Here is a 14,951-nt window from a genome sequence, read left to right as displayed (position 1 = left end):
AGCCTCTGTCTGCCATTTGTCTGTAAAATATAATGACACCTGTCCTGCTGGTCCCACAGAGTCCTTGTGAGACAACAAAATACCTTAAAACCATAAATGCCAGTTAGCACAAGAGGTTGTTTATGTGTAGTTCTCTTGTATGCATTGTCCTAGTAATTCACTCATTTGTCAGCCACAGCCTCCCTCTGTGACTGCTCTCAAGCTTGTATTGATCCATCCTATCAAGAATTTTTTCTTGTGGATTTTTTCATTGTTTCTTGCATTTCCAGCTCTTACTGAAATAATTGGTGTTATCTAAGCTATTGAATTTCATTATTATAATTAGGGCTTTTTACAATAGGACTTTTCATAATTATAATTAGTTACAAGGCCATTTTCAAAACTGATCGAGTGGGACTTCCCTGGTGGTCCAGTGGTAAAGAATCCGCCTTCCAATGCAGGGGACGCGGGTTCGATCCCTGGTCAGGGAACTAAGATCCCACATGCCGCGGGCCAACTAGGCCGGCGCGCCACAACTACAGAGCCCACGTGCCCTGGAGCCCGTGCACCACAACTAGAGAGAAACCCTCGAGCCACAACGAAAGATCCTGCATGCCGCAACGAAGATCCCACATGTTGCAACTAAGACCCAACACAGCCAAAAATTAATTAATTAATTAAATACTTTAAAAAAAAAAAAACCTGATCAAGTATTTGAGTGTATCTTTTAGGCCCAGCAGCCTAGCTTTTCTTTTGCTTTAGCATTTCCGTTCACTGTAAAAGGAATTAAGATATTTATTGTGTCTTAAACTCTTTTGAAATTAGCAGACCCCAAATCAGGTCAAGTCAGGAACTCCATACCGAACTCCAAAGAGTGTGAGAAGAGGGGCGGCCCCTGTGGATGATGGGCGAATCCTGGGAACTCCAGACTACCTCGCACCAGAGCTGCTGTTAGGCAGGGCCCACGGTAAGGCATGCACATCTTGCGTTTTTGAAGTATCACTATGTTTTCTTCTGAGATAAATTGTTTTAAATTTCTTTAGTACTTAGATTGCATAAGGTAAAAGAAAATGAACTCGTGCAATACTCTTTTCTCACATATATGGCCTTTATTATAGGAAAGAAGACATGAAGCCATTTGTTCTTGGACTGCTGGTTTAGTCTCAATGATCCAGAGAAGTCCCGCCTTCCACCCCCTCTACTGTCTTTGTTCTAAATGTCTCCCCAGGTCTATTTTAGTTTGGGTTCAGGAATAGACAGTTGGGCCTACACTAAGATCCCACATGCCACGAGGCCAAAAAAAAAAATCTGTCTCTAATCCTGACTTTCTCTAGGCAGCAGACACGTGGCCAAAGTGCCTATTCTGTATTCTACCGTCATTCAGATGCTATGTATCAGAGCTCGACTTGTCCTCTAGCTTGCTCTTCCTCTGTTCCGTCTCTCTGTTCACCATCTTCATGGTGACACAAACATTGTCCCTACCTTCAGGCATTTAAATCCGATGAATTACATCTCTGCAGTGTGTCTCCTCACTTTCATCTCTGCCACTATTCCATGTAAGAACCTCATCTTCCCCTTTCCTTCATTTTATAACCTTCTCTTTGATCTCCTCAACTTCATTCTCTTTTTTGCAATCATTGCCACCAGACTTTCCCTCTTAAAGCATAATGGAGTTCATGCTACTCCCCTCCTTGAAACAGAGGCGGTGTTTGGCTTGGTGGCTCCTTCCTACCTGCAAAAAGAAAGCCGGGTCACTGATTCAAGGCTCTGAGCTCTCATTGCTAGTCTCGTCTCTCAGTTAGTCTCTTTATAGGCCTTATCTTCCCATTTTACTTAGACACATTTATTTTCACATTTTCCATATTTTGCACAACTGTTTTGCCTTAGTAGGGTTTTTTTTTTTTTTTTTTGGCTGCGCCATGTGGCATGTGGGGTCTTGGTTCCCCGACCAGGGATTGAACCCATGCCCTCTGCAGTCGAAGTGCAGGGTCCTAACCACTGGACCGCCAGGGAAGTCCTGTTTTGTTTTGTTTTGCCTTAGTTTAGAAAAGCCAGTCCCCAGTCACCTCCCTGTCAAATTTCTTCTCATCTGCTCATCAGTTCAAATGCCACCTCTTCCATAAAGCATCCCTTGATCAATTATGGAGAACTAATTATTCACTGCTGTATCTAGAGTCTGAGTTCTCCTTGTGCATAGCCCTCCAGGAGAGCTCCTTGGCAGCCCTCACTCACCCTTGTCAATAATCTCTACAGTGTTGAAAGCAGACACATTTAACATTCCCCTTTCTTTATCCGCCAAAGCATCTAAGTTCCTCTGGGCACTCTGGGCACTTAACTAGTTTTGGTACTTTGTCCTTTTTGCTAAGTCACAGATTTGCCAGCTCATTTCCTATATTATAATTTACATTTTCTCCAACTTAGGATACAGTATGAAAGTAAACCTCAAATGTAAAGATTTACTTGATAAGATCTTGCCACTCTTTTAGTGGGACATGTAGTTAGTTATCTTAGCTAGCTAGTGAAATATTCTAAAATTTTTATTTTCTATAAAAGTAATTTGATACATGGTGTTTAAAATAAATCATAGACAGCAATTTATAATTTTAAAAAACAATTCCCTGCTCTCTAACCTTTTCCCTGGAATCCCAGGCCCCAGAAACACTCACTTCGGCTCTTTAGTTTTCTAATTCCAAACATCCTGCTGAGACCTCTGATGCCCTCCATGTCTTCCCCTCAGCCAAGGGGACTTAGGGACCCTGGCCTGAGTTTCCACAGCTTCTTGTGCATATGTTTGTTTCAGCTCTCTTAAAATTGTGTTAAAATTACCTGTATTGTCTCTCCCAGAGTAGGGTGTTTTCTCCTTGGGGAAAGCTGTCTTCCTCATCTTTGTATCTCTTATATCTGGCACAATACCTGGCTTCTAGTTCAATGAATGATGTGAGAATGAACTCATAACTTTAAAACAATGTACCTAACTCCTGTTTTCTTACATGCAGGATCTCTGACTTCGGGTGAGTAAATTTCTCCATAAAGGAACATGGCAAAGCACATTTAACTGAACAGTCAAAGTCTAACTAGATCACATTGCATACAAAATTTTTTTTCATTTCAGCTTATTTATGAACTGTCTTCTGTCTTCTGAGCAGGAAGACATCCAGAGAGATTGCTCTTCTCTGTGAAAACAAATGTAGGCATGTGGCATTTTTTAATAACTTTTAAAGGTAGCAGAGAGTGTAGATATAGCTTTTTTTTATTGCAACTGAAAAAATAGGCTTGATAAAAATATTAATATTAGTGGCTACAAAAGGGCTTGAATTTTCTAAACCATTCAATTCTATTATTATTAGAAAATAGAAAGGAATTAACAGTATCAATTTACAAATTAAAGAAGCGGGTTTTAAATTAGAAAGCCAGTAGTATAAAACAACTTTATTCTATATCTCTGGCTAATGATATATATTATAATTGATTTATTTTATAATTGATAATATGATTTATCACAATACATGATCTTATTAGACTTTGACTCAAGTGTATGGGTATGTATGACATATCCATGGAGAATCATGTGTTTTTGACGTGAGTACATTTTCGGCTGAGCTGGGAAAAGGGTCCTAATTTCTAACCTAAGTAAAATAAATTAAAATGCACATTTTTTCCTGATTTCCCCCTACTTTTCTGTTATTTGGTTATATTATCTGAGCCATTGGAATAATTCTTTCTCAGTGCTGCTTGAAAGGCCTACTAACCGAGGTGTTTTGTATGTTTTTATAGTGATTACTATAGAAATAGAAGCCCAGAGACTGTTTGTACCTTGTGTTCCTTAGGGAAGATGGGATTATGTGGCTTGCAGATGAAAAGGCACTCTAAATGCATGTGATTATTTTTTCTAATGGCATATTCCATGATGCTTTCCTACTTGTTTTTTTTTTTTTCCCACTTGTTTTAAAATGAAATGGTGGTAGTTGCTTAACCACAGTAATGAATTTTGTGAAACTGATTTTTTTTTATACATCTTTATTGGAGTATAATTGCTTTACAATGGTGTGTTAGTTTCTGCTTTATAACAAAGTGAATCAGCTATACATATACATATATCCCCATATCGCCTCCCTCTTGCGTCTCCCTCCCTCCCACCCTCCCTATCGCACCCCTCCAGGTGGTCACAAAGCACTGAGCTGATCTCCCTGTGCTATGGGGCTGCTTCCCACTAGCTATTTTACATTTGGTAATGTATATATGTCCATGCCACTCTCTCATTTTGTCCCAGCTTACCCTTCCCCCTCCCTGTGTCCTCAATTCCATTCTCTAGTAGGTCTGCGTCTTTATTCCCATCCTGCCCCTAGGTTCTTCATAACCATTTTTTTTCTTTTTAGATTCCATATATATGTGTTAGCATACAGTATTTGTTTTTCTCTTTCTGACTTACTGCACTCTGTATGACAGACTCTAGGTCCATCCACCTCACTACAAATAACTCAGTTTCCTTTCTTTTTATGGCTGAGTAATATTCCACTGTATATATGTGCCACATCTTCTTTGTCCATTCATCTGTCGATGGACACTTAGGTTGCTTCCATTTCCTGGCTATTGTAAATAGAGCTGCAATGAACATTGTGGTACATGACTCCTTTTGAATTATGGTTTTCTCAGGGTATATGCCCAGTAGTGGGATTGCTGGGTCATAAGGTAGTTCTGTTTTTAGTTTTTTAAGGAACCTCCATACTGTTCTCCATAGTGGCTGTATCAATTTACATTCCCACCAACAGTGCAAGAGGGTTCCCTTTTCTCCACACCCTCTCCAGCATTTATTGTTTGTAGATTTTTTGATGATGGCCATTCTGACTGGTGTGAGGTGATACCTCATTGTAGTTTTGATTTGCATTTCTCTAATGATTAATGATGTTGAGCATTCTTTCATGTGTCTGTTGGCAATCTGTATATCTTCTTTGGAGAAATGTCTGTTTAGGTCTTCTGCCCATTTTTGGATTGGGTTGTTTGTTTTTTTGATATTGAGCTGCATGAGCTGCTTGTAAATTTTGGAGATTAATCCTTTGTCAGTTGCTTCATTTGCAAATATTTTCTCCCATTCTGAGGGTTGTCTTGTGAAATTGATTTTAAAGAGTAATTTTCAGGCAAATTTAGTTCTAGACTAGAGTCTCAATTCTAAATTTATATTGAAGTTAATCATTTTTGGACTGAAATTAACCTTTGCTTAGGAAACATTTTGTTCATAGATGTAACTAAACAAGCATATAAACCAGATTATAAGGTCATGTTTAAAATAATTGTCTAAAACGTCTTTGTATACAAATGGTGCTTCCAATGAAGATTTTATTTAGAAATCAGTTTTACCTGGGCGTGGGATGAATTGGGAGATTAGGATTGACATATATACACTACTGATACTATGTATAAAGTAGATAATTAATGAGAACCTACTGTATAGCACAGGGAACGCCTATGAGAAGGAAATCCAAAAAAGAGGGGATATACGTATATGTATAGCTGATTTACTTCGCTGCACAGTATAAACTAACACAATTTTGTAAAGCAACTATACACCAATAAAAATTTTAAAAAAAAGAAATCAGTTTTACCTATTTATTAAGACTTCTAATTACCTCCTCAAGCAATAGTTTAAATGAGTATTTTTTGTTAATTTGTCCCTCTATGTTCTTAAAATGAATAAAGCCACATTAAAACCTTCTGTAAGGGGACTTCCCTGGCAGTCCAGTGTTTAAGACTCTGTGCTTCCACTGCAGGGGGCACGGGTTTGATCCCGGGCTGGGGAACTAAGATCCCACGTGGTGTGCGTGGCAAAAACAAAACAAAACAAAAAACCCTCTGTAGGTAAGGCTTTCCCTAGTTAGCAGGTTATCCTCCAGTTTGCATTAATATTACTACCTCATCTCATTCCTTTGTGAAACGAGTGGGCTATAGAATCATCTGAATGTTATTGTTTCCTGATTTGAAATTAAGAAATACTCTTTTAGAGAATAATTTTTAGATTAAATGCATTCCTTGGTTGTGTTTTAGGATTTAGCACAAATAAGTATCCAGAATATCAGAGGTTATTAATAACTTTTTAAACTTTTTTTGAACTAGCCATGTTAATTGCTAATCTAAACTTCTATTGGGCTGGCCAAAAAGTTCGTTCGGGTTTTTCCGTATCATCTTATAGAGCCCAATATTTTCCAAGAAAGTAATTACCACATTGCCTAAAGGAAGGTAATCTGGGTCTTTGCACGTTTCGAAGCCAGAAGAAAGCCTCAAGGAAACGAGCCTTTGGGTCTTCATTGTGCCCAAATATCCACAGTTAATGTTTTAGTTGATCAAACATTTATAGAAAATGCTTGCAAGTTCAGCTGCTTCTTCTTAAATTCCAGGTCCTGCAGTAGACTGGTGGGCACTTGGAGTTTGCTTGTTTGAGTTTCTAACAGGAATTCCCCCTTTCAACGATGAAACACCCCAGCAAGTATTCCAGAATATTCTGAAAAGAGGTGATTCTTTTTCTCCTATTAAGATAGATTCATTTATCTCATTTATCTCTGTATTATTGTCTTGAGCAATGATTAACAAGTTTATTTGTATTTATAGATATCCCTTGGCCTGAAGGTGAAGAAAAGTTATCTGATAATGCTCAAAGTGCTGTAGAAATACTCTTAACCATTGATGATACAAAGAGAGCTGGAATGAAAGGTAAGGTTTTGTGTTAGTTAACTGTTTTACCCTTGATTTGTTGAGCCAAACTACTGATTTGGCTCAGTAGTTGTGGCTCGTGGGCTTTAGAGCGCAGGCTCAGTAGTTGTGGTGCACGGGCTTAGTTGCTCTGTGGCATGTGGGATCTTCCCGGACCAGGGATCGAACCCGTGTCCCCTGCATTGGCAGGTGGATTCTTAATCACTGCGCCACCAGGGAAGTCCCTGATATCATTATTGATTATCAAATATTTTTATGGACTTTGACTCCTTGTTGCATTCTTCACAGCCAGGTTGCCTCAAAGAAGACAAAATTGGTGCATTGTGACCCATTCAAATGTTCTTTCCAGTGCAGGAAACTCCAATTAATTTTAAAACCCAATTTTGAAACTCCAGTAAATCTCATTAGCAGCTGCCTTAAAATCCTTTTTGTCACAATGTATATATAGAGACAACTAAGCACTGTGTCTCAAAATGCATTTCCATGTGAAGTAGGGTGTATTACTAAATGGACTTTAGTAATATGTCATTCACATCAGCTTCTAGGTGTTCCCTCCAATGAGGTCAACAGTTTATTCATTTAACAAATCCTATAGAGTGACTTCTAGGTGCTAGGCAGTGTTTTCGTTTCGGGCACTGGAGGTATCCTAGGGATGAACCAGACAAATCCCTGTGCTTAAGTTCTAGAACTTACATTCTAGTGGAAAGACAGAAAGTAAACAAATACAGTCATAACATAACTCCATCTAGTGGTAAGTACATGAAGAGAGAAAGCAAAGTGAGAGGGTACAAAGTGAAGCCAAGAGTTTTATTTATTTTTATTATTATTTTTTTAAATTTAATTAATTAATTTATTTATTTGGCTGTGTTGGATCATCGTTGCTGCGTGCGGGCTTTCTTTAGTTGTGACAAGCAGGGGCTATTCTTTGTTGCGGTGCGTGGGCTTCTCATTGCAGTGGCTTCTCTTGTTGCAGAGCATGGGCTCTAGGCACGCGGGCTTCAGTAGTTGTGGCACACGGGCTTCAGTAGTTGTGGCTCGTGGGCTGTAGAGCACAGGCTCGGTAGTTGTGGCTCACGGACTTAGTTGCTCTGCAGCATATGGGATCTTCCCGGACCAGGGCTCGAACCCGTGTCCCTTGCATTGGCAGGCAGATTCTTAACCACTGCGCCACCAGGGAAGCCCAAGAGTTTTATTTTTTAGATGGGGTGGTCAGGAAGACCTGAAGAGTGGAATCTGAGCAAAAACTTATGTAAAGTGAGAATGCAGACATTTGAAAACCGAGCTCTAAAAATTGCTTTAGGGGACTTGCCTGGTGGTCCAGTGGTTAAGACTCCAAGCTTCCACTGCAGGGGGCACAGGCTCAGTCCCTGGTCAGGGAACTAAGATCCTGCATGCTTCAAGGTGCAGCCAAAAAATAATAATAATAAAATAAAAAATAAAAATAATATAAATAAAAATTGCTTTAGAACAGCCTTCTCCACTGCTGATGATTTTGCTCCCCAAAGGACATCTGGCATTGTCTGAAGACATTTTTTGGTTGTGACAACAGTTGGGGGCATCTAGTAGGTAGAGGCCGGGGATTCTGCTCAGCATCCTACAGTGCACAGGACAGTCCCTACTACAAAGAATTATCTGGTCCCAAAGGTCAGTTGTAACAAAGTTGGGAAACCGTTGTTTAGAAAATGGCTATAATGCCCTGTAACTTGCTCAGTACATTCTTACCAGTGACCTCAAATTTTTGTTCATTTGTTAAATGAACAGTTTACCTAGTGAAGCAGATAGGGGTATTCTTCAGTTAAGAAACAGTTGTTTCAACAACTGTTTATTTAGTTAATCTTAACCTAGATTAGAATTCCTTTGCGGACTCAGTTTAAATAAATAGTTATGATGAGAGGATCACGAAGCATCACATCACATCCAGATATCCCAGTTCGAGTTAATACTACAAATAACTCTAAAGTAACACATGCTTGAACCGTTGAGACAAATAAATTCTCTAAATGTGAATTATTTTTGCTCTTTTATCCCTTTCCCTACCAGTCTTTTAGTTTATGGAAAATCCATCATATATACATATTGATTTTCCAGCCCATTACCCCCAATACAGACAAACAATTCTTTCCTGTCTGTGTAGTCGTCTTCCGATATTTTCCTTAAATTTGATTGCTTTTTTGGTTTGTATACTGCCTTAATTGACACTTCATTTTTTTGCCGTCTTTATTGTTGCCTAATGAAGTGAATAGTTGAGGAGAGGGGCGGCTATGTCTGCCAACTAAATACCTGTGTGATCAAAAGAGGAGATTTCATTTTACTAGATAGAAGGAAAATGTAGTTAAAGAGGAAGGCAAAGTTGAGATTTTGTAAGTGGAAGCAGTAGACTCAGATGTGGCCATACTGCTGGGCGGCTGGTGTGTTGTAGAGATGCAAGTCAGTGAAATCAAAGAAATCAAAGAACCAGGAAGAGAAAGAATGTGTCAGAAATATCATCAGTGTGTGTGATGAAATTACCAGGAAGGATAAGGATGGAGCACAGGGAAGACAGCAAGGGAGTGGAGGATGAGCTTCCTGCTGAAGTAATCTAGGGTGACGATGCTGAGGATTACAGAGATCAAAGCAAGCAGCAAGGAATTGGAATGAGAAGTGGGGCATTAATCATGGAAGATTAGGATTAGTGGTGTGGAAGCTGTGTCGGGGAGCAGGAAGTAGGCCAGGCTGTCTTCTCTCATTGAGTCAGGGATTCTGAGAGAAGATGCAGGCAGTGAGAAAGATAAGCTTCTGTTAAGGCACCTGTCATATGCCAAGTGACATACAGAATGACACTGTGTGCTGTTGGGAAGTATGTGGTTGAAGAAAGAGACAGATGTTTTTAAATGTCTGTGAAACAGACACAGTAAGCCAGGGCAAGGTACATGTGAGACAGTCTCTCTTTAATTCCTGTAAAATAGGACTTTGGTAATGGTGTCATAATATCGTTTTGTTTGATATTTTTCCTAAGAGTTGAAACATCATCCTCTCTTCAGTGATGTGGACTGGGAAAATCTACAGCATCAAACGATGCCTTTCATACCCCAACCAGACAATGAAACTGATACATCTTATTTTGAAGCCAGGAATAATGCCCAGCACCTGACAGTATCTGGATTTAGCCTATAGCACATAAATTTTCCCTTTAATCTAACCTTGCCTTATAGAATAAGCTAGCATAATTACATACGCCTTAATACTAGATTGATCTAAGGGGGGAAAAATCATTATTTTACCCGGATCAATGAGCTTTTCATGTATGTTACAGCTTCCACAGCATTAAAAGGCTATCGAGAACATAATCAGTAATTTATCTTAATCTCAGAGTTGTACATAGATCTTCAAAGCTTTTTTCAACTTATTTATTTTGTTGGTGTACTTTATGAAAATTAATGCTTCAGTAAAACTAGAAACATGACCACTTTAGAGAAAGAGTGAGCCTCGAGCTTGATTTTCTTTCTCATCTGTTCATTTCAGTCCACCATTCAGTTTGGTGTTAATATGACAAAAACATCATACAGTTTTATTTTAGTGTAATTTATCTGTACCTGATTGCCTGCAAAAGCCAATCATTTAAGGCTGTAACTGTGACCTCAAAAATGCAGTTGGAAAATTCCTTCATTCAGTAATATAACTCCTTTCGGGAATGAGGAATAAACAAAAAGACGAGGGTTTTGGCTTATTTTGCTATGAATACAGTTTTGCTGCCTTGACTGCTTCTGGTGCTTTTTCTACAATACATATGTATTTAAAATAGTACTGGAGAGCTTAGGTGAGATATATTGTAGCAATTTTAACAGCTTGTTCAATTTTAATAAAAAATGTAATGGTTTACATTTTTAAATAATTTGCTTAAAACATATGCGGCATTACCAGAATAGCCTAAAAAAATAACTACCTTACTTTCATTTAATAAATATAATTGTAACATACTTCGATATATTCTCTGTCAACATCATTCTTTTAAATATAGATACACTACGATTCAGTTTCACAGGTCATATCTTAAATTCATTCAGGTTTTTTGCAGACTTACCCCCCAAAAGAGAAAAGTTCAAATTTAAATGTACCATGTGTAAATTTTCTGTTAATCTATTAAATACTATTGTTCCTTTTGCAAAATGGCTTGAGTGTTTTTACTTTCCATCACCGTCCCAGTATGAGCCGTGTTACTAATGTAGTTGACGAAGATAATATAAGTTTAAAACTGTTACAGTGAAAGAGACACTGTAATAATCATTGCAGTGTAACTGAATCCATGATTTAATGGTTTTACTGAGCTTGTTTTAGTAATGACTACTCAGATTTAATCCTCCTAATAGTCACCTCTTCTAACAATAATATGTTCAAAATACAGTTAACAGTTAAAACTTTGTTTAATGTAAATTACATCTTTCCCTTAAATTAGGTAAAAGCTAGGATTATTTGTCATCCTCTTATGGAATTTTCAAGTAGTAGAAAGAACACTGGCTTTGGAATCAAGCACAAATGGTGTAAACCATTGCTCTGCCAGAGTAAAAAACCTTGGGTGGATTAAACTCTGATTGTCTACCTGTATTATGCAGATTAATTATGAGGAACTTCCAGGACACCAGTCTTATCAGGGATTTGAAACATTACTGAATAATCGAGGGAGATGTACACTGAACCTATTCCCAATGCAGGAGACGGTGCCCTTAAGTGGAAAAGTTAAGAACAGTTTGCTGTTGCAGCCCTAGCAGGTGCAGCTATGGCCACCTGGAATTCTGCATGCTGTAATAGTGTTTGCTGGGAACAAGTGATTTATTATCTAAACTTAAACCTTTTTGTGGGTTCAGATACTCATTAAGGAAAAACCTGAGACAGAACAAGAATGGAAAAATGGAAGTGTTTTGGCAGTTGTATGGATGTGTGTGCATACATGTCTTTGAAGAACACAGATTGCTCTGCCAGCAGAAATCTGCATTCATTACTATATATAATTTTTATTAATTGAAAATAATTTTTTCCCCACTTCCACTAACTGTTAAACAAATATAGAAAATGTATTTATTTTAGTGTACCTTTGTCAGAATTAAATAATACAAAGTATGTAGCAAACATAAAAGGTGTTTAATAAATGATCACTATTTGAGCCCTAAGTACCCTACTACTTCTCAGAATATTTGTCTTAATTTGGGGTTTGGGAAGTGGTTGCTGTATAAAACTCTGCTATTATTCTCCAAAACATCTTGAACATCTCTGTTTCCCAGGAAGAACCATCTTGTTTTTAGCCAGTGAAGAACGTGCTCAGAGTCCAAAAGATTGTGCAAATATTTACCATTTCCACCAGGCCTCCTTTCAGTTAATACCAAGCCAGCTGTGGATGGGTCATTCTTATAACTATGGAAAGTGGACTGGTCACGGCAACATTTGAAGGAGGGAGACTGAATAGAAGGCTACTGAACCAGCCCACCTGGATTCAAGACATATTTTAGAGGTGGAATCAATACGACTTACTGATGGATGGGATGAGGAGGGTGAAAGAATGGGAGTTTTGAGCTGGTTTGTTACATAGCATCATTGCAGCAAATACCCTTCCCATACATCCCAACTTACAACAAAGTGACATTTCAGACACCAGAAAAAAGAGAATATCCTATAAGCATCTAAAGAGAAAGGAAAGAGACTGGTAAGAGATAACAGAAAATATATATATTCGTCTCTGCCTCCTGTTCCCGCACAGAGCTCCTAAAATACTTCTATCGATAATTTCCGAAGGGATAAGAGCACCAGGAGCATTTTTTTTGTTCTCATATTTGGTCTTTGACTCTGGATCCTGACCCAGGGCTTCTGGCTCCCTTGGGATTTCCCAGGTGATAGCAATGTCCTTTGTTCTAATGAGGTGACTCTGGGTGGGCTCCTGTAGGGGGGCCTGTCAACAGAAAGACCCAGCCATGACTAGAAGCTTGGAATTTTCTGGGACTTCCCTGGTGGTCCAGTGGTTAAGACTTCACGCTTCCACTGCAGGGGCATGGGTTCAAGCCCTGGTCGAGGAACTAAGATCCTGAATGCCACGGGGCCAAAAACCAAAAACCAAACAAAGAATCTTGGAATTTTCAGCCCCACCCTCTGTTCTCCAGAGAAAGGAGAGGGGCTGGAAAGGGAGTTAATATTTGATTGTGCCTATGAGACTAATCCTCCATCAAAATCCCCAAAGTGCAGGGTTTGGAGAGCTTCTAGTTGGTGAACACATGAAGGTGCTGGGAGAATGATGCCCCCCAGAGAGGGCACGGAAGCTCCACACCCCTTCCTGCATACCTTGCCCTATGCATCTCTTCCATCTACACATCCACCTGTATCCTTTACCATATCCTTTAGTAACAAACTGAAACAGTAAACTGTTTACACATGAGCTGTGACTGCAAAGGAAGGAAAAAGAATGAAATCTTCAATTTTCAGTAGAGGGGGCACTTCCCTGGTGGCGGTGGCACAGTGGTTAAGAATCTGCATTCCCAATGCAGGGGGCTCAGGTTTGATCCCTGGTCTGGGAACTGGATCCCACATGCATGCCACAACTAAGAGTTTGCATGCCACAATTCAGGACCCAGAGAGCCACAAATAAGGAGCTTGCCTGCTTCAACTAAGGAGCCCATGTGCTGCAACTAAGAAGCTGGTGAGCTGCAACTAAGGAGCCCACCCACCTACTGCAACTAAGACCCGACGCAACCAAATAAATAAGTAAATAAATGAATTAAAAAAATTTTTTTTCAGTAGAGGGAAATAAATAGATAATTCCCAAAACAGAAGTATCAAAAAGTAGCAGTTCAAAAAAGCAAACAAATAATGACGAACAACATAATTACTGAAATTAAAAATACCCTAGAAGGACTCAATAACAGAATAACTGAGACAGAAGAACGGATAAGTGAGCTGGAAGATAAAATGGTGGAAATAACTGCCGGGGAGCAGAATAAAGAAAAAAGAATGAAAATAATTGAGAACAGTCTCAGAGACCTCTGGGACAACATTAAATGCACCAATATTCTAATTATAGGGGTCCCAGAAGAAGAAGAGAAAAAGAAAGGGACCGAGAAAATATTTGAAGAGATTAGAGTCGAAAACTACCCTTAACATGGGAAAGGAAATAGTCAATCAAGTCCAGGAAGCACAGAGAGTACCATACAGGATAAACCCAAAGAGAAACATGCCGAGACACATATTAATCAAACTATCAAAAATTAAATACAAAGAAAAAATATTAAAAGCAGTAAGGGAAAAGCAACAAATAACATACGAGGGAATCCCCATAAGGTTAAAAGCTGATCTTTCAGCAGAAACTCTGCAAGCCAGAAGGCAGTGGCAGGACATATTTAAAGTGATGAAAGGGAAAAACCTACAACCAAAATTACTCGACCCAGCAAGGATCTCATTCAGATTTGATGGAGAAATTTAAACCTTTACAGATAAGCAAAAGTTAAGAGAATTCAGCACCACCAAACCAGCTTTACAACAAATGCTAAAGGAACTTCTCTAGGCAGGAAACACAAGAGAAGGAAAAGACCTACAAAAACAAACCCAAAACAATTAAGGAAATGGTAATAGGAACATACATATCGATAATTACCTTAAATGTAAATGGATTAAATGCTCCAACCAAAAGACATAGACTGGCTGAATGGATACAAAAACAAGACCCGTACATATGCTGTCTACAAGAGACCCGCTTCAGACATAGGGACACATACAGACTGAAAGTGAGGAGACGGAAAAAGATATTCCATGCTAATGGAAATCAAAAGAAAGCTGGAGTAGCAATTCTCATATCAGACAAAATAGACTATAAAATAAAGACTATTACAAGAGACAAAGAAGGACACTACATAATGGTCAAGGGATCAATCGAAGAAGAAGATATAACAATTGTAAATATTTATGCACCCAACATAGGAGCACCTCGATACATAAGGCAAATGCTAATAGCCATAAAAGGGGAAATTGACAGTAACACAATCATAGTAGGGGACTTTAACACCCCATTTTCACCAATGGACAGATCATCCAAAATGAAAATAAATAAGGAAACACAAGCTTTACATGACACATTAAACAAGATGGACTTCATTGATATTTATAGGACATTCCATCCAAAAACAACAGAATACACTTTCTTCTCAAGTGCTCATGGAACATTCTCCAGGATAGACCATATCTTGGGTCACAAATCAAGCCTTGGTAAATTTAAGAAAATTGAAATCGGATCAAGTATCTTTTCCGACCACAATGCT

General features: G+C 38.7%; 1 protein-coding gene across 2 annotated transcripts in view; it reads left to right on the top strand.

Annotated features, from left to right (window-relative positions):
* The window catches only part of MASTL (microtubule associated serine/threonine kinase like), a 32,966-nt gene extending 22,109 nt beyond the window's left edge, over positions 1-10,857 (top strand). The window contains exons 9-12 of one of the 2 annotated variants that reach the window (XM_036842946.1): positions 808-946; positions 6,369-6,482; positions 6,580-6,681; positions 9,677-10,857. In XM_036842946.1, the coding sequence (XP_036698841.1) occupies positions 808-946; positions 6,369-6,482; positions 6,580-6,681; positions 9,677-9,834 (513 nt within the window). In that variant the 3' untranslated portion in view covers positions 9,835-10,857. Of the gene's footprint in view, positions 1-804; positions 947-6,368; positions 6,483-6,579; positions 6,682-9,676 lie in introns of both variants that reach the window. The other variant, XM_036842945.1, reaches the window with a different exon arrangement.
* The last annotated feature ends 4,094 nt before the right edge of the window (positions 10,858-14,951 follow it).

Source organism: Balaenoptera musculus, chromosome 2 (genome assembly GCF_009873245.2).
Source record: "Balaenoptera musculus isolate JJ_BM4_2016_0621 chromosome 2, mBalMus1.pri.v3, whole genome shotgun sequence".
NCBI lineage: Eukaryota > Metazoa > Chordata > Mammalia > Artiodactyla > Balaenopteridae > Balaenoptera > Balaenoptera musculus.
Note: the sequence above shows the minus strand (reverse complement) of the source record. Positions and strands in the feature narration are given on the sequence as shown.